General features: G+C 36.9%; 1 protein-coding gene across 1 annotated transcript in view; it reads right to left on the bottom strand.

The window, feature by feature from the left end:
* LOC128994383 (PDZ domain-containing protein GIPC3-like) overlaps nt 1-13,592 on the bottom strand; it is a 52,862-nt gene extending 39,270 nt beyond the window's left edge. Inside the window, exon 1 of the mRNA XM_054418919.1 lies at nt 13,058-13,592. Coding sequence (XP_054274894.1) covers nt 13,058-13,318 — 261 coding nt within the window. The 5' untranslated portion in view covers nt 13,319-13,592. The remainder of the gene's footprint in view (nt 1-13,057) is intronic.
* Nucleotides 13,593-20,095: the final 6,503 nt, after the last annotated feature.

The following is a 20,095-nucleotide window of genomic DNA, read 5'->3' as shown; positions in this document are numbered from 1 at the left end:
TGCACTGAGCAAGCAGCCAAAAAAATACTATGTAACTTACCCATATAGTTACAAAAGGCTCGAACTCGCATTGTGACATTTATAGTTCGGCGTATATTTCTCCAGCAGATTATTTAGCTACAGAAGAAGTTTATTGTGCTCTTATCGTGTCCAAACACAGAAGCCATGCCTAAAATGGTACCTATCTTGACAAATTATTTGTAGTGGCCTATATTACGGACATTGGCCCGTTGGGTTGTTACATGATTGAAAATAACACGACATTTTGTCTGTAAAAAATGCACAAAGAGTAAATACTATTTAAGCAGCTACTGTCATGACAGAAAGGTTCCTCAGAGAAAGGTTGACAGAGGTGTTCCTTTTAAACTAGATCGCATCATCCTTCATAAGATACGTTGTTTAACAATGCATGTAAAAGTCTATATTTACGTAACAGCTAATTTACAGTATTTTTTGCATTTTGGAAATGCCGCATTGCTATGTCAATTGCATTATTTGTTGCCAATGAAGGCGCAAAACCATATAAACGAGGAGGTCCCTAACAGTCCAAGAATAAAAGCCAGCTTCACTTCAAGCTACACCTGTAGATGAATTAGTGTAAGCCTTGACAGTAACCGTCGATTTCGACGGGTTTCAACCAGTTGTAATATATTTATCTAGCAAATACTTTTTCACCGCATTCATTCTTATAGTTTCGTGCCGGGAGTTGAAACCCCACCCCTTTCATCGTCTTGGGTGTTGGTGGAAAACCCCTCTTGATCAACCCCATTTTTGAATTTATGTACACTAGCTGTTACCCACAGGCTCCACCCCGTTTTACTACATTAGTATTAATAAAACTATTGATTGGTTAAGTTAAGATCTTGGTTAAGATGGAATAAACCAAACAGAATACAGTAATGGTAATACAAACAAATAATAACAGCTGAGGTATTTTTAACATTAGGTAAATGGAAAGTTCCCTTTGGAAAGCAATTACGACCTTATTATTCCGTTCTTTTTTATTTAGTAAAAAATGGCAGCCGTTCAAAGATTTCTTGAACCTGCCATTTTGAATCTTTGAACAACTGCCATTTTTTACTCAGGCGTTCTTTTGAGCTTGAATTTACGGCATTGTAATCTACTAGTGAAGGCCTTTAATTTGATGTGCATATCAACCTATGCTTACGTTAACAATTTTTTCCGATTCCTAGGGCTGTGCCCCCAAATGCAAATTAAATTAATCTTTAAACCACTGTCATTCTTGACTTGGTTGTCCGTTTGAGTTCAAATTTGCGCCATTATATTCTGCTAGTAAAGACCTTTAATTTGATGTACATGTCAACCTATGCTTCTATTTAAGATTTCCTTCTGACTCCTTGCGGGACGTCCCCATGATGTGACAGGAAATTCATATTTCCTTAAAAAAGTAGATTTTTAGGTGTGGTGTTGATGTACCAAATCTTATTGATTTATCTGTTGTCGTTTAGAAAATATTAAACCGGTCCGGGACTTTTGGGACAGTCTGTATATCGAGAACCTCAACATTGAAACGTGAAAATGATGTCTTTTAAGGGCACAAAAACCATAACTATAGGATAGAGTGAAGTTGATGGACTATTAAATACTTTAGAATTAACTATGTAATGTTATTTAACCAATTTATGGAAATAACCTTTTTTATATGACATCAAATACAAATTATACCAAACATTGCTATACTGTAAAAGTCTATCACTCAAAATAATTCTAAAAATAAGCACCAGAGAGTTCTGAATCCGTTTACAATTTTTCCGTATTTGTGTGAGTTAATTTTGAACTGTAATTTTAACAATGACTTTTACTTAGAATAATTTTAACTTAAAATATAATTATTTGTAGGCTTAAAACAAAACGCTTTGGTTTTATACTATTGTTGGTAGTGGTAATACAATGTTTTGCAATATGATGCTGTTTTTGCGTTAAAATTAAGATGCACTCGTCAAATTTATGGGATGACAGGAAACTATTTCTAATTGTATTGTTTGTGTTTTGGGCTAACCGTTGGCATGAAAAAGCAGAGTGTGTGTACAAAGGAGGGAATACTGGCTGAAATGGAAGAACAAATAATCAAGAAACGTACAGATTGAGAACGCATTCGAATTTAAGTAACTGTGGGCCCAAGTCCTGGTTGAGTTAGTTTGGAGGTAAGTAAGTTTTGTCAATACAATTATTTCACAATTTTTAGTAGATTTTAATGTTAATGGTACATGTTATCGTTATAGATATATAATATTATCTCCGAAATTATTCGGCCTTGAAATATTTTTGTGAAATCTGTAAAACCCTAGTGTCAGCAATTGCCTGGAAACATACTGTACACATTGAAAATTCCAGATATATAGAGATACCTTTGTGGTCAAAGAGACGAAAAACAGTATAAACGCCGAGGTATCTTCACATGCGTGGGTTCGATTTATGTGCATGTGCAATGAAAATAGCATACTAATGTATCAGAGAAGCAGTTCCCGGTTTGGTGGTTGTGTCCCGATTGCGAACAGTCCAGATTGCGAACAAGGGTAAAATCGTCCAGACTGCGAACACCTCAAAAATGCTGTGGACTACCGGAACATGAGTCGTCCAGACTGCGAACAAATATTTTGGAATCTGTTAAGATGGTTTAATCGCTGTTGTTGAACGTGAGTTTTAATTGCTTGTTTTTGATGTTTTTTGGTAATAATTGAGTTGGAATGTGATTGAATGATTGATGTTGTAATGTGTAATGCATATAGGCTACATGTTATTTAGGATGTAAGATGTATGTAAGTACTGTATTTGTTTTAGTTGATATTCAAATTGCTCGTTGACGATGTTTTTTTTTAGGTAATGATTGAGTTTGGAATGTGATATTGGCAAATGCATTTTATTTCGGCTAATTATGTTAAACTATAGTCAGTATCTCTTATATTAATACGTCAGGGCTGTTCTTTGTGAACAAAACTCCTCCGTTATTTCTGGGCCGATTTTAACGTTTGAGGTGTCAAATAATTCGTCTCAATTTGTAGTTTTGCATAAAGGGTTTAGAATTTAAAAACCCTTACCCTTAAGGGCATGAAACGCTCTCAAGGGTCGCATTTTCCCCATAAGAATTACATTGAAAACAAATTTAAAAACAAAAACAACTGTATATAAAAAGAAACTCACCAGCTTTTTGGGAGTAAATAGGTTATAGACAAATCTAAACTCAATCAGTTTTGTTGGAAGAACAGACAATTTCTTAAGTTTAAAGGAGAAATATTGAAAACAGGTGGAGGAGACAATTGATAGGAAATCTTATACGTATGAGAAGAGTAGAGGAGAGGCCTGGTCTCACAGTAAGGGATCCAGGTACACAATCACTTGGGGAGATGAATTACTGGTAAAAAGCTTTACGTCGGAAAACATTTGTAGAAAACACTAAAAAATAAGGCCGGGTCCAAAAAATGCTAAAATAAACTAAGTGTTTATTATTACAAAGCGCTATTAAACAGCGTGAGTATTTCAATTAGTTACAATCATAAGCATTTAGTTGGGTCTTTAAACTGATCGAAAATTATGACTGTTATTACTGTAGTTTTAAAATAACTTCTGTATAATACCGGTACTTGACAGTTGCTTGATTTCGAGCATCAGGTACCCCAGTTCATATGAAATTATTGTTTTATTTCTTTTACTCTGAGATTGTTTAGTTATTGTTGTTGCTTGTTCAAGTCAAACACATTATAATTAATTTTAAATAAACAGCCACGTTAAATACCTATTATCAGAACGAATTTGTGAGTCTGGAAGAATCTGTCTGTTAATATACAAGCGGCTTTACGTAAAATTATACTACGTCTCATAAAGATATGTCTTCAAGAACATTCATCCTCTCCATTATGTATATTACCAGTCTTAAGTTGTGATTTAGGCTAAATCATTCTGTTAAGGGTTTCTATGAAAGGGTTGAAAACCCCGACCACTCAAAATGTGTTCGCAATCAGGAATCCTCCCCACCCCACGGACGACCCCCTCCACCTCGTAGAACCAAACATGTTCGCAGTCTGGACTGTTCGCAATCAGGACTGTTCGCAATCAGGAGGACACCGGTTTGGTTGGAAGTTGACAGCAAGGGAATACACACAAGAGACATAAGAATTGACACTGTGGGAACAAGTCCTGGAGGAGTTGGTGCAGTCCTTTGATTTTGTTTTCACTTTGAAAATCATAATTACATAATTACATAATTGTACGAGCAATGTTGCTATAATCTGGGGGAGGGGTATTTCTGCGATCTTAGGATGATCACAGAATCTGCTGTGATCGCGGAAGATGGCTACAATGTTTCTGCGAAAGCTTTCCCTATATTTCGTTGGTTTCGAGTTTAAGTTATTTAGACATATCACTAATGAAATTAAATATACAACGCAACTAGCTTGGACCCCAAGGATGAATATTTACTCGTAAAGTCGTAATCGTGCGTACAACTTAGGCGCCGAAGAAGCGATATAACATTTGTTGGTAGAGAACCTTGACACTAAGTTCGTAAAGGCATCATAAAATATATTTATCGAATAATATACTGTAGATAGAAGTGGTCCTTTTAACATTTACTCAATTAAAGAATGAAGAAATTTTGGGAAAAATGTTATTCTTGATTTTCTCTTTATTTTGACCCAAGGAATCACTACGTAAATTATCTCTCCAACATTTTTGAACACCCTGTATAAATCACATGTTTAATACTGTACAGTCCTACTAATGTATATCAGTCCAAATAATACCACCTAAGCACTAGATAGGTCTGGATCAACTTAAAATATTTCTTATTTCAATAATTTGTTATCTATCTATAATATTAAAACGAAACTGTGTTTTTTTATTTCACGATTCTGAATCAACCACTCGACGGATTTTCATGATTTTTGTGTTGAAAGAAAGATAATTTTGAGAACTAGGGAATGTCGAAGCCATAATTTTAGTTTAGGGTCCCAGTTTTTTAGAAATTGAGTTTTAATTTTTTTAAAGTCTAGCAGCCGACGCTAAGATTTTAAACTAGCTTTTGGCATAAAATTTGTTTAACATAACAGCTGTAAACATTCAGCTTTTGTGTCACAAATTCAGCATTTGGATAAAAATGTAAAGACATACTTAGGGTTGACTTATTTATACTATGTGTAATGCTAATCATTGATACGTTCAATTCTTCTGTAAGAGGATGACAGATTAATTAAATATACATAGTAAAATACTAGGATGTTCAAATTATTTTTTAAAGCAATCTTTGTAATCTTCGATTTGTTTTAGAGCAATATAATTTGTTTTAACTAACAGCTGGTTAAATATAAACTATGGAACTATGAGGTTATTTTATTTACTCTTATTTTGTCATTGATTATAGGAAATAAGTAAGATTAGTAGGAATAATTAGAACACAGTTTAAAATAGTTTAGACCAAAATTAATTAAACTACAGACAAATCGAGGCTTACACGAGTCTTAATAAAAAAAGGATAAATGCAAATTATTTTACTGCTCCACTTTTCAAGGAAAGATTAGAAAAATAACCATGTTTATATGTTTTAATTCTTCATGGTAGCTTTTTGTTTACAATTATGTTTGTCTGCTTTAACTTTGTTTGGATTAGGCCCGGAAATATTGATGTCACAAAAGGAAGATCAAGAATAATCAGGAATCACGATTTTAAATTACCACCACAACCTCAGCCGGGTTTTATACAAAGATAAACAGATAGATGACATAGATTGAACACAACGTCAACATTGACCTAGGATACTGCAATTAGACAAACCACCCTTTTATGAAATCGTGTTCAATTGTGGTTACGTTTGGGGTGCCTATATCAGCGCCCCCAAACGTGAAAATATCAATTTTATTTTAACTATGAATATATTGTAGTTTAAATTAACTAATATGGGAAATTACGATGTACATTTATTCAATGAGGGTGGGTAATTATCAAGGATAGAACTGATAACGGTATGGATAATAAACATTGACAATTACGTCATTAGCTTTACTAGCGTGTTTACATTTTATATTCCTGCTACATACGTGACCAGTTCTTTTTTTTCAAATGAATGTTATTTGAACGAAACAGCTGTTTCAAAACAAACTGTTATTGTTTTTACTTTTCTTTGTTTACACTTATTTATTTAGCAATTAATGCAGTGAAATTGAGGATAGGTGTGACGATTAGTTTTGATGTTAGGACACCAAAGTTAAATTATGTGTTCTGTGAATTTTATTGGATATTATCGTTTTATTTTAGGTCGTTTCTATTTAGACCTACTTGGAAATTGTGTATAGTAGTTGTATTGTGGTGATAATAATTAATGAAGAGGCAGGTATGGTATGGAAGGTAGTATCGTTGACTAGGTCTATACTCTTATCAATTTACTATTTCTCTCTCTACCGTAGCACAGAAAACATACTACTATTCTGTGACTGTATGCTACTTATAATCAGTGTGCGTCTGTGCGAATCGGCTGCCTCACTTCAACGCTTTTCACATCATAAAAATTGCAGAATTGCTGATTTATTGTAAAATTATCGGATTTAAATGCATATCGTATAGGCCGTATCAGGTATATATGTCAGGTATATATTATGATGGAATAAAAACATATTTGGTCACACAACATTTGTTTACAAGATGATTTTTCACATTAAAACTGCAAGAAACTTTGTCTTTATATGTGTAAACTAGCTGATCTGAATTGTACACGGTTTTAACTGACTACTGAATTCCCGTACGTAGGACGGGCTAACACCTCGTTTATTTGAAAAAGAAATCACCAATGACTATAATTAATGTTACATGATCTAACATGATGATAAACACAAATAAATTAGAACTACGATTAGAAGATATATTTTAACAGAAACTCATTTTTACTCGTAAAAATAAGCTTTTAATGGTGAAAATGTCTTCGACTCACCCGGGTTCTTTTTCACTGTAGGGATAAAATAGCTACTTAGTCCAGCGACACCTGTATTTGATACAGCCCTTCTTACTGCAGAATGACGACGATTTTTCACGTACATTTATGAAGCACAGTACAAAAATCAAGCTATTCTTGACCTACCAGTTCTACATCTACATACTAGCATTTTACATATTTATCTAATTTTAAGCATTAATCTTCTAACCAATGATCGCTTATACAATTTATAACTACGTTGATTAACGAGGATTTAACGGTAAATGTCCTAAACGAAGTCGTTTAACGTGTCAATTGTACTCAATTGTGAAATGTGAAGTACAAACATCATCCAACGTGGAAAATCCAGTGTTGGACTTGCTCTAAAAACATTATACTCTTGGTTATCTATCACGTTTAGAGAACAATAAAACTCGAAAGAAACGGCCTCGACGAAAACAGAGATAAAGTTATTATCAGAGAGCTAGGTTGATAAGAAAGGTACTCACTACATATCTTGAATGAGTAACGTCTAATAAAATTATAAGTATCCAACATTAAGAACACTCCAACTATATATAAACCTATATCATCTAACTGCGATGCAGAATTGCAGTTAGATTTAGGTTTATGGTGCATTTTATTTATTAGTCTCTATCTAAGCAATGAACAAACGGGATTAACTTATTACTGTAACTACAAACGACAGCTCCGATCATAGACCGCAGATGTAACCGCAGTTCTTATGTCATTTATCGATTTCTTTCAAATTGCATTATGTTATCTACAACAAGCCTATGACTAAAATACCTCCGCTGTAGCAAACCTGCCGACTAAGCAAATTTCCATTTGCCTGAATTGATTTTAAATTAATCTATTAAATTAACATTTATGTTTAACGAGTTCCTAGGTTTGCTGTATAAAATAAATAAATCTGCCAAGTTTGATCATTCTATATCTATAAACAAGCCAACTACAACATTTTACAATATAAACAAAAAACTAAAAAATGAGCAACATTCGGCCTTTTTGCCTCACATGCTCACTTCAGAATCCGTCGAAAACTCATTTCAACTCATAGGGCCACCAAAGCAGATTAAAAATATTTCCAGCTTTCCCCAAAGGGGCCCAAGTTTTAGCAGCTGCCCACTCCCTTGTGATAAATAGTTGAAAAGGCAAATGTTGGTCATATCAAGCCTCGAGTTAAAGCACTTTCCCATGTACCCGAGTCCTGGGCCATGCTACCGACATGGAGAAGACATGTAAAGAGCAGAGCACAATGCCACACAATAGCTCAATGAATCTCGAAAAAGAAAACTGTCCAGACAAATTATGATTCCCAAGACAGTGCCGTGATGTAGGAGCTGGCCGTGGTGTGTTGGTCACTCCTTCATTTCTGGGGACTCGGCTTTAATTAAGTTCAGCCACAGACAATAGACCATGGTCCATAGTCTGCGGTCCAGCCAATCATCATTGGCTTATCTCTGTGACAATCCCGTGATTCGGTGTTCGGAGCAATCCATGGTATTTTTCCACCTTTCTAAAAATAAATCTCTCATGTGAGGAGAATGTCTAGTATTGGATAACACCCTCCACTCACATGAAATGTATTTAAATTAGGAGTAGCCGTTATTAAGTTTATAAATATTTAGTGGTAGAAATTCTACAAACCTGACTCAATTACAAACCAACTTTGACAAATCAGAGTAAAACAAATTAAACACGCAAGATCAAGATTGACGCAGATTGATTAGTAAACAATCACTTAATACGGCTGCAAAACGAATCGGAACGAGAAACTTGGAGAGAGTTAATTTAGTTAGCAGTTCCACTTACACTCATTTAAATTAATTGCATGCGTAAAAACAAATATTATGCAGTACTACTTGCCGATCAAACATCCACGAACAAACAAGATTAATCTGTACCAAAATGACAACAGAAAGGAAACAGTTCAACAGGGTAACAATAGACAAGCTGTCTTCCGGTGTTACAGTTATTTAACAGCTGATTATGTTCTGTTATGAATATTCAACGAACGGCGATTATTCAAATGGCAGTGGCGGACGGACACGGCGCGTGAACACACATGGAGGCTGTGGTAGATCGGTTTATTGTGGAACTTCCGGTAGTTCCATTGTTGCAGATTATGCCGCTATTATACTACCTGTTCTGAAAATATGCTAGGTCGATGCAAAAATTACGTTTATGAAGTGTAAAATGAAACTACAGAGAAATACTCTAAATACAAGTTTGGTATGGCCTTCAAGTAGATACAAGTTCATCCATGGTGTGAAAACACACACGTTGAAACTAAAGAAATACACGTTATGCGAATTAATTTTCTTTAAAGAAAGGAGCATTCAAATTTATAAATGGTTCAAGTTTTACATCGATCACTTTGGCCAAAAGTGTCTGTTCAACACTGGCTCATTTTCCTATTAAGCTTGAGCTCGTTTCGTAAAATCATTTTAGGCCCTAGTGATGAAACAAACCATATTTTAGTAAAGTGTTAATGATAGAATACTCAGAATAGTAACGCAAACTGATCAACCAGAACTAATCTTTCATCCGCTTGAATAATAGGCTTAATTGGTTAATAGGCTTCGTTATTGATTTGAGCTCTTTGTCATGTAACCAATTAACTGATTGTTAAGTTAATTATTACTCGGTTCTTCACACGATTTCAAGGCAACTAACATCAGTGGTCCAAAGTATTGAATCATTTCTAGATATCAGTTGATTATTTTTTGTAGTCGTATTGAGAATTATGCCTAACTCAACCCAGGTTGGCACTACAAGTTGCTCAAAATTACAGTACTATTTATCAATCTAGATTCCGCCAGGCAAGGTCATATGAGGTTTCTTTCTCGGGATAATAACTCATTTCCTCGACTTCCCGAACCTGAATCTCTCCAGATACGTTCACTTTCTCTCGCCGGTCACTGGCCACTGGTCGTTCAGGTTGTAAAGCAAGTATCGAGAGATATCACCCCAGCATCACTGTCGTCGCATTCTCTGTATACTAGCTTTTACCAAATCTCGGGAGCAGTTTTTCAATCTCGTAAATACTTTATTAACGGCCCTCACCGGTTTCTAAACCACGAAAAGCAGTGGCAACATAAAATAAACGTTATCCTCCTGTCCAAAGTCCAAACGGTTTTAGTGGGCTCATATCTATAAACAAACTCGATAGTTGACATCAGTTGTACAGTAACAACAGTTCATTATTTTTATTTACAGTTCTTAGAACTTGAAAATTTCCAGGTTTAGAGGGGGGGGGGGTGGGATTTCCTAAATTGATAGCATAGGATGCTGTGTTTGCCATTGCCACTGCAACAATCCACTCTGCCTCCTGTATGACGTCACCGTGACGGGAAAGTGCCGCAGATACTCAAGGAGGCAGTGGATGTGAAAGTGAAATGTCCTTAGCCTTAGCTACGGTCACGACACTGTCCAGTCGTCACGGCAGGACCGAGAAATGAGACTCGAGAATCGCTGGAAAGCGATCCAATTTGCTAGGATCTCAATTCTTACTTGGATAGTTGTTATGAAATAGCAACCTAGAGAATCTCGGTATTGTATAATATTTGTGAATGGACAGAGGTGCGGTAGGCATATACAAAAGTAGGTAGGTAGTATACAGTAGGTTGGTAATAATTATAATTTTAGAGCCCAAGTTTTATACATAGCTGTGATTGAAAAAGATGAGCATGTAGCATGTTTTTCATTACAATTATTATATGAGTTGTGTAACACGACCAACACCAACGATCAGTGATAGTGGGGGTTTGAAAAAATTATGGATAAACATTAAGAGAGTAGGTACCAATTGTGTTTAATCTGTGGTATAGTTAAGGTTGGTCTAATTTACATTTTTGCACCCCAAATCACTTACTCAGCCTGCAAATAGATAAAGCTCGATTAAGTCTAAACTCCATTACGATTCATCATCAGCAGCAAGCAGATAAAGCCATAATTGTGCTATATTTGACGAATATATACACGAACATACAGATATGGTATGTCGTAATGGAATGGAAACGTGCAATTACTTAAAAGTGTCAAGGCTACTTAAAAATATACAATGGTACAATATAACGCGAAATTGTAACGCGCTCTGTAATGTTATAACAGAACTGCCAGGAGTAAATTAACAATATGAAGAGTGAATACCATTGGTTTGACAATAAATCTTTAAGAACGCAGCATTAGCAATAAACAATAAACATTGATTATAACTAATGGTATTAGTCTCTGTACTAGGTTTCTATTCTGTGTTCTCTGGTTACAAAAGGGCTGTAGAATAGTAGGATATAGGACCCTACTATCCCTAGGATATAGGATTTGGTAGGAAGTGGACCTTGACATCTGACGTTTACAGCAAGCACTAAACAACAAAGGGTGTGGAATCTTATGAGATCAGCTGATAAGAGTCAGCAAGTCTTTCATCGTGTTGGTGTTGGTATTATAACACTGGATTCTTGTTAATGTCCAGTAAACGAATCTGCGAATAAACAAGTCTTATCAAGGATCTCTTATCAGTTTATATCAAGCGGTTCGTAAAAGCACAGTACAGTATACGATGCACTCTTTACAGTCATGTCTGTGTCAATCTTGTGGAGAAACCATTGACTTTTGAATGCTGCTATCTTTATGGACCAGTTGTAGCCATCATACTATCATAGATGAAGTCCAAGTCATCTTGTCATATATGGAAGTAGGCCTAATATAATTACTTGATCTATGATACTATTAAATAAAACATGTATGCTATTAAATTAAATTTCCTCTGATAATCTTCGATAGACTATAGTTAATAACATTAAATGCTGTGTTTTACAAAGTTTCCCTAAAAGTTGGTGTGTATGACAGATCATTCATTGATAGCAATTAATACGGATCATCCTACTAGATGCTATTGTATAATATTATAGTTATATTAATACTGTACAGTAGTACAGTACTTTCATCTAAAAATGTGAGGTAAATTTACTTCCAATAGAGTCTACAGATTTACTTTAAGATTACTACTTAAGCATTGCACTTATATTGCATTCATATTCACTATTCAGCTTATACAGTAAATACGCATTGTATGATGCGCGATACAGTTTAAAAATAATTGTCATGACGATAAAAAACAATACAGACAAACTCTTGGAGGCTTTCATCAATACGGGGATCATCGGGGGAAATAAACAAATAATTACCCATTATGTAGTAGTCCGCAGATAGCCCAGTATCATTGACTATATAACCACAAATATAGTCAATGCCAGTATGTTGTGGCTCGATTGTATGTAGCCATATGTTGTGGTTATATAGTCAATGCCAGTACAGGCCGGACCATAGTTCTAGGCGTCTCGCTGACGCATGCGTAGTAACGAATTTGCATTTAATCATATGTTAGCCCAAGTTTTAACAGATGGGGAATTAACACAGCAAATTAATGCGCATGCGTCCGCCAGACGCCTAGAACTTTGGTCCAGCCTGTATGTATATGAGAGGGGTTTCTCCTATCCATTGACAAAGATTCACTACACTCGTTTGCAACTCGCAATTCGAACTTTCTGCGATGCTGCCTTAGAAAGTAGAGTAAGCAATCATAGTTTAATAAAAACGAGAGGTCGTCCAGTGGTCGAAACTCGACCATGTCGATATGTAATGTACTCACTTATCTATTTTCACCCCACACTGTAAATAAAACATGTGATTGGAGTTTCTTCCATTTGTTTTTATTATCTGTTTATATTTCGTTGTTATTTCGTCACCATGGCAACGCATAAGATCCATGTTAATTTTTTCAAATTTTTAAACTCATTTTTCGTGCTTATCTTTGAGCCTATTTAAATTTATAAAGGGATTCTGCACACCTACAGGAAAATAGCTTTCTAACGGTATGCGTAGATTTTCCCTACGATTCACACGAGCTGAGAAAAAAGGTTTTAAAGAAACATGCTTGCCTATTAATATATAGATAGATAGATGACGACGATGACGAGTATTAGGCCTATACACAAAAGTTTTCAGAAACACGGGGATAATCTGCAACCAAGAAATTTTAGAAGTCCTAACTTGTATGGGATATTCCTAACCAAAGTGTGTGACACATACTGATTCAAAATATGAACTCACCTCTTCCGCAGGGAAGTCATAGCACTCTGCGATCTTCTGGTACAACTCTCGTACGTTGGAGAACCCCGATATCAGTCCTGTGGGGCTCCCCTGGGCTTGTTGACAATGGAACACCAGTTTCTGTTTCTGCGGCTCCGCCATCGCCACTTCTCGTTCACTCTTCACTCCATTATTGTTCACAGTGGGAGTAGGTGTGGGTTTGGCAGGCGAATCGTGAACTCCGTTCGGGTCCTTGAGGAACTTTCGCGTGAACAGCGGCATATCTCCGCAACACTCGCACACACACTGACACTAGCCACACTGCACCACTAGAGATAACGCTATCTACATGATAAGAACTCTCAGAAATTGATTAAAAACTGTTGACATAGATAATTGTCACGTAATGTTTTATATTTATTTTTTCGGAACCGCACTTAACGAATTATGGATTGGAGTGTACTGGCACAGTCGAGACTACGCAGAAACTCGCGAGAAACTTGACATTTATGTTCGTGAGATGCACCGCGTCCCGCGAGTCGCAATCGCAATGAAGAATGAAATGAAGGGAAACAAGAGGACGAGACACTAGCGACAGCCGACAAGCGCCAGCTTCAGCTACCTAGCGGGGGAAACTGGAACTACCAGGCGCTCCTGTAGCGAGAATATGCTGATGCTCTATGTGGAGCATCGCTGTAGATGACAGCTGTAGCTAATAAAAAGCGGAAATGTTAATCTTATACTTGTAGTTGACTGGTTAGTGGTTACATGATAACTAGCTTCCGGTTTATGATTATAATTATTCTAGTATGGACTATGGAGACGAGTAGCCTCTTCCCGTCTTGGTAACCCAACAATAAGTTTTGATTTGTGTTTCCCAATAAAAAGAGAACGACAATACACACAGGATTTTCAAAAGATTATATATATTCTAATAAAATAGAAAATCCTATTTTTCATCACACTTTACATACGTTTTGCTGGTCATGCCAGCTGTCATCTAATTTGGGGACCGAGCAGGTTTTTACATCCCGGGGCCGCAAAAAGCATCTGTTCGCTTACTTTCTTAAAACATAAATCCTATCCTATCCTATACTCTAATACGAGCAAAGTTTGCTTGTATGTATGCTTGCACCAAGATCTCGAAAACTGCTCCGACGATTTTCTTCAAATGTTGTATATAGTTTATTATTGGCCTAAAACGAGTTTACTGCAATTAGAACTGCCAACAAAAATCTAATTACGTAGAAAAATGAAACTGAAAATCACATTTTTTTTAACATTAGTCTTATGGGTTGCTAGGTAACCATGTTGGCTGAATTAAATAACAAGGAAAATGTAAACAAAAGACTTGTAAGCTATCTATCCACAGTATACTAGCAAATCAAAATACAGTACAAAAGGAAAAACATCAGTTGTTACTATTGAGCAAAGATTATACTGAAGATTACTCGATTCTATATTCAAGGGTAGCAGTGTGGAGTGTGGGATCTGTTTATGACGATTAGATTACGGTATCTGCAATCCTTAAATGCTATAGGAAGGGAAGGAAACAAGTCCACGACATAGGAAGTGGTGAAGGAAGTAGTAAAGGCGAGCAGTCTGGAGTGTGGGAACTGTTTATGACGATTTAATTAAGGTATCTGCAAAATCTGCAATCCTAAAACGTAATGGGAATGGAGGAAAACAGGTCCATGACGTAGGAAATGGGGAAGGAAGTTGTAAGGATAGCAGTGCAGAGTGTGGGAACCGTCTGTGGCATTTATGTATCTGCAATTCTAAAATAGTATAAGGAAGGAGGGCAAACAGGTCTACGACATAGGGAGTGGTGAGGGAAGTAGTAAGGGTGAGCAGTCCGGAGTGTGGGAATTGTTAATAATAATTAGATCAAATTATCTACAATCCTAAAATGCTATGGGAAGGGAGGGAATCAGGTCCGCGACGTAGGAAGTGGTGAAGGAAGTAGTAAAGGCGAGCAGTCTGGAGTGTGGAAACTGTTTATGACGATTAGATTAAGGAATCTGCAATCCTAAAATGCTATGGGAAGGGAGGGAAACAGGTTCACGACGTAGGAAGTGGTGACGGAAGTAGTAAAGGTGAGCAGTCCGGAGTGTGGGAACTGTTAATAACGATTAGATCAAGTTATCTACAATCCTAAAATGCTATGGGAAGGGAGGGAAACAGGTTCACGACGTAGTAAGTGGTGAAGGAAGTAGTAAAGGTGAGCAGTCCGGAGTGTGGGAACTGTTAATAACGATTAGATCAAGTTATCTACAATCCTAAAATGCTATGGGAAGGGAGGAAATCAGGTCCGTGACGTAGGAAGTGGTGAAGGAAGTAGTAAAGGCGAGCATTCTGGAGTGTGGAAACTGTTTATGACGATTAGATTAAGGAATCTGCAATCCTAAAATCCTACGGGAAGGGATGGAAAGAGGTCCGCGACGTAGGACGTGGTGAAGGAAGTAGTAAAGGTGAGTAATCTGGAGTGTGAAAACTGTTTATGACGATTAGATTAAGGAATCTACAATCCTAAAATGCTATGGGAATGGAGGGAAACAGGTCCGCGACGTAGGAAGTGGTAAAGGAAGTAGTAAAGGCGAGCAGTCTGGAGTGTGGAAACTGTTTATGACGATTAGATTAAGGAATCTGCAATCCTAAAATGCTATGGGAAGGGAGGGAAACAGGTTCACGATGTAGGAAGTGGTGAAGGAAGTAGTAAAGGTGAGCAGTCCGGAGTGTGGGAACTGTTAATAACGATTAGATCAAGTTATCTACAATCCTAAAATGCTATGGGAAGGGTGGGAATCAGGTCCGCGACGTAGGAAGTGGTGAAGGAAGTAGTAAAGGCAAGCAGTCTGGAGTGTGGAAACTGTTTATGACGATTAGATTAAGGTATCTACAATCCTTAAAATCCTATGGGAAGGGATGGAAAGAGGTCTGCGACATAGGAAGTGGTGAAGGAAGTAGTAAAGGTGAGCAGTCCGGAGTGTGGGAAATGTTTATGACGATTAGATTAAGGTATCTACAATCCAAAAATGCTACGAGAAGGGAGGAAAACAGGTCCATGACGTAGGAAATGGTGTAGGAAGTAGTAATGCTAGCAGTGCAGAGTGTAGGAACTGTCTGTGGCATTTATGTATCTGCAATTCTAAAATGGTATAGGGAAGGAGGGCAAACAGGTCCACGACGTAGGGAGTGGTGAAGTAAGTAGTGAAGGTGAGCAGTGTGGAGATTGGGAGTGGATTAATGTATCTGCAATACTTTTCAGAGTAAACTAACAATTTTCCCCGAGCAAAGCTCCGTCCCCAGGTACTGGTACTCTAATACGAGCAATGTTTGCTTGTATGTATGCTTGCTTGCTTGCAGAACAATCTCGAAAACGGCTCCGACGATTTTCTTCAAATCTTGTAAATAGTATATTTTTGGCCTAAAAACGAGTTTCATGCAGTTAGAACTGCCAATAAAAATCTAATTACGTAGAAAAACAAAACTGAAAGTCACATTTTTTTAACATTATTAGTCTTATAGGTTGCTAAGTAACCATGTTGGTTGAATTAAATAACAAGGAAAAAGAAAACAAAAATTTGAAGTTGTAGCATGTGTTCATAATAAGACAACTACCCACAGTATACTAGCAAATTACAAATACAGTACAAAAGGGAAAGCATATCACTTCTTACTTTTGAGCAAAGATTATACTGAAGATTGCTCAATACATTGTAGGCCTAGTAAAGGCAAGCAGTACGAAGTGTGGGATCTGTTTATGACTATTAGATTAAGGTTATCTGCAATCCTAAAATGCTATAGGAAGGGAAGGAAACAGGTCTGCGACGTAGGAAGTGAAGAAGGAAGTAGTAAAGGCGAGCAGTCCGGAGTGTGGGAACTGTTTATGACAATAAGATTAGGGTATCTGAAATCTTTAAATGCAATGGGAAGGGAGGGAAACAGGTTTGCGACGTAGGAAGTGGTGAAGGAAGTAGTAAAGGCGAGCAGTCTGGAGTGTGGGAACTGTTTATGATGATTAGATTAAGGTATTTGCAATCATAAAATGCTATTGGAAGGGAGGGAAACAGGTCCGCGACGTAGGAAGTGGTGACGGAAGTAGTCAAGGCGAGCTGTTTGGAGTGTGGGAACTGTTTATGACGAGTAGATTATGGTATTTGCAATCCTAAAATGCTATGGGAAGGGAGGAAAACGGGTCCGCAACGTAGGAAGGGGTGAAGGAAGTAGTCAAGCAGGCGAGTAGTCCGGAGTGTAGGAACTGTTTATGACGATTAGATTAAGGTACCTGCAATCCTAAAATGCTATGGGGAGGAAAGAAAACAGGTCCGTGACGTAGGAAGTGGTGAAGGAAGTAGTCAAGGCGAGCTGTCCGGAGTGTGGGAACTGTTTATGACGATTAGATAAGGGTATTGGCAATACTAAAATGCTATGGGAAGGGAGGGAAACAGGTCCGCGACGTAGGAAGTGGTGGAGTAAATAGTCAAGGCGAGCTGTCTCGAGTGTGGGAACTGTTTTTGACGAGTAGATTATGGTATTTGCAATCCTAAAATGCTATGGGAAGGGAGGAAAACGGGTCCGCGACGTTTCAAGTGGTGAAGGAAGTAGTCAAGGCGAGCTGTCCGGAGTGTGGGAACTGTTTATGACGATTAGCTTAAGGTATCTGGAATCCTAAAATGCTATGGGAAGGGAGGAAAACAGGTCCGCTGCGTAGGAAGTGGCGAAGGAAGTAGTATGGCTAGCGGGGCAGAGTGTGGGAACTGTCTTTGGCAATTACATTAATGTATCTGCAATCCTAACATGCAATGGGAAGGGAGATAAACATTTCCACGACGTAGGGAGTGCTGAAGGAAGTAGTAAAGACGAGCAGTGTGGATTTTGGGAATGGATTTATGTATCTGCAATACTAAGACTACTTTCATAGTAAACTAATGATTTTCCCCGAGCAAAGCTCGGTCCCCAGGTACTGCATATTACACAATCAATATCACCGTTGCCTAGCACCTATTTGTATTATTTATTATTATTTTTGGTGATACCTCAATGGTTTCTTCACATAACCTTAAAGTTGTAGTTGTGTTGACTGTTAGTGTACATTCTTATTGTGGTGAATAGTGGTAATAGGGTATAGTGTGGTGAAAAATAGCGTTAGTAACACGGACCGAAATGGTTTTGCAGCTCTCGATTGTTTTAAGTTCTCGACTTCGTCTCGAACTTAAAAACTATCTCGAGCCGGCAAAACCTCATTTTCGGCCCTAGGTACGAAATATACTATTTCGTTATCTCATTTAAAAAGAAAAACCAAACATGTCCTACACATCTTTACAAGATGTTTCAGAGTATGAAAGTATTATTTAAGAGTATAGAGTATATTTTATTAGCTTTATTATTTTTTTTTTTAAGAGGTTGGCGGCCTCTTTTTAACCTTGCATTTACCCGTCCACATAGACTACCATACAGATCTGTGCGTGGAACATATACAGCAAAGCAAGGGGTGAGACGGTACAATACAAAGGTGAACTGTACTGATAAAATATTTGCGGCAGTGAGTGACCAGGATCCGAACTCAAGACATCGCTGCCTTCGGCCCATTGACGCTACCAACTGAGCCACCGACTCACCAAATTAAAATGTTAAATAGTTTAACATCTTTGCCACCAAGGACTGATTGTTGAATATATAATATTTACATAGATTAAAAGGTTACGTACCTTAGTCTGTATTCAGTCTTAAATAGTCTAGGGATGACTAGTTCCGGTTCAAAGACCAAATATCAAATCCTTGTAAAAAATCGAATTTGGAGTTGAGTCATAAATCCGAAAGAAGTCTTCATCAACACATAAAGTTCACAATTAAAAACACAATTTAAATACATTTAAAATACGATAGGCCGGCCACAATGAATGATACACAGGACAACCGACACAGGTTAACACGGCAGGCACGACAGAATTATCTATCATCTTAAATCTAAATTCAATTAAGTTCAAATATAGTTTATTCACAGATATACAAAAGTATACATGAATGTATATAAATTGTGTTTTTAATTGTGAACTTTAGATAGTCTATTACTAGCATTTTATGTAATCCAAAGTGGTAACCCCACTATTGGAAAATGTTTCTATCGTTCAAAGACAAATAGAATCTGTAATATTTGTTATTGAAGTAATTGGAATGGGTCGCCGGAATTTTATCCCCCTGGAATTTTACCCCCTGGGCAAAGCTGACGTCACTATGACGTAGTAACCTGAGTGGCCAAAAGTTTGTTCGCGGCCGGAATTTTACCCCCGCGGATTTCAAAGTCTAATGAAAATAGTCAGAGCGTGATTAATTCAATTAGCGATAAAAACCGGAATTTTACCCCCTGTCCATATAACTAGTGTTTAGACAACTGAAATGTACGGGCCGGATTTTTACCCCCCGGATTTTTACCCCCGGAATTTTACCCCCGGAATTTTACCCCCGGATTTTTACCCCCCGGAATTTTACCCCCTGGCCGATTTTAGAAATTGAATGATTGGTTTTCTTATTTCTGTTTTTAATTAATTTCAAACATTTCATTATTTAGTGGCCTATCTTTATTTATTTATTTTTTAATCTCAACTAAGTCAAACGAATTCGCTGTTTAATTTTGATGTTCGGGATTTGCCTTTGGGGCAAACTGTTGGTTAATAAGTATGTAAATAAGTAATAGGCCATGTTAATAAGTATGAAAAACAATGTATTTAGTTTCAGTTGTACAACAACCTTCTTGTTTCTTCAGGCACAAACCATGTGCTATTTATAGTTTGTAATGTAAAGAAATATTCGAAACAATCATCATTCAGTTGATTGTATATACGTCATATTAACCAAAAGTTGGCTTCAAAGATCGAATCCTAATACTTGAATCTCAAAATTAAAAACATGTTCGATTAGTTAATGTCACAAATATATTAAGATAGGCTACTTAATAATAAAATGTTTACTATTAAATTAAAACAGAATGAAGATAATTAATCATTCTCACTAATTTTTATATCTAGCCAGGGGGCAAAATTCCGGGGGTAAAATTCT

Source organism: Macrosteles quadrilineatus, unplaced genomic scaffold (genome assembly GCF_028750875.1).
Source record: "Macrosteles quadrilineatus isolate MER2022 unplaced genomic scaffold, UCM_ALF_1.0 Scaffold_5__1_contigs__length_97177068, whole genome shotgun sequence".
NCBI classification, from domain to species: domain Eukaryota; kingdom Metazoa; phylum Arthropoda; class Insecta; order Hemiptera; family Cicadellidae; genus Macrosteles; species Macrosteles quadrilineatus.
The sequence above is the reverse complement of the archived record's forward strand: the minus strand, read 5'-3'. Positions and strand labels throughout refer to the sequence as shown.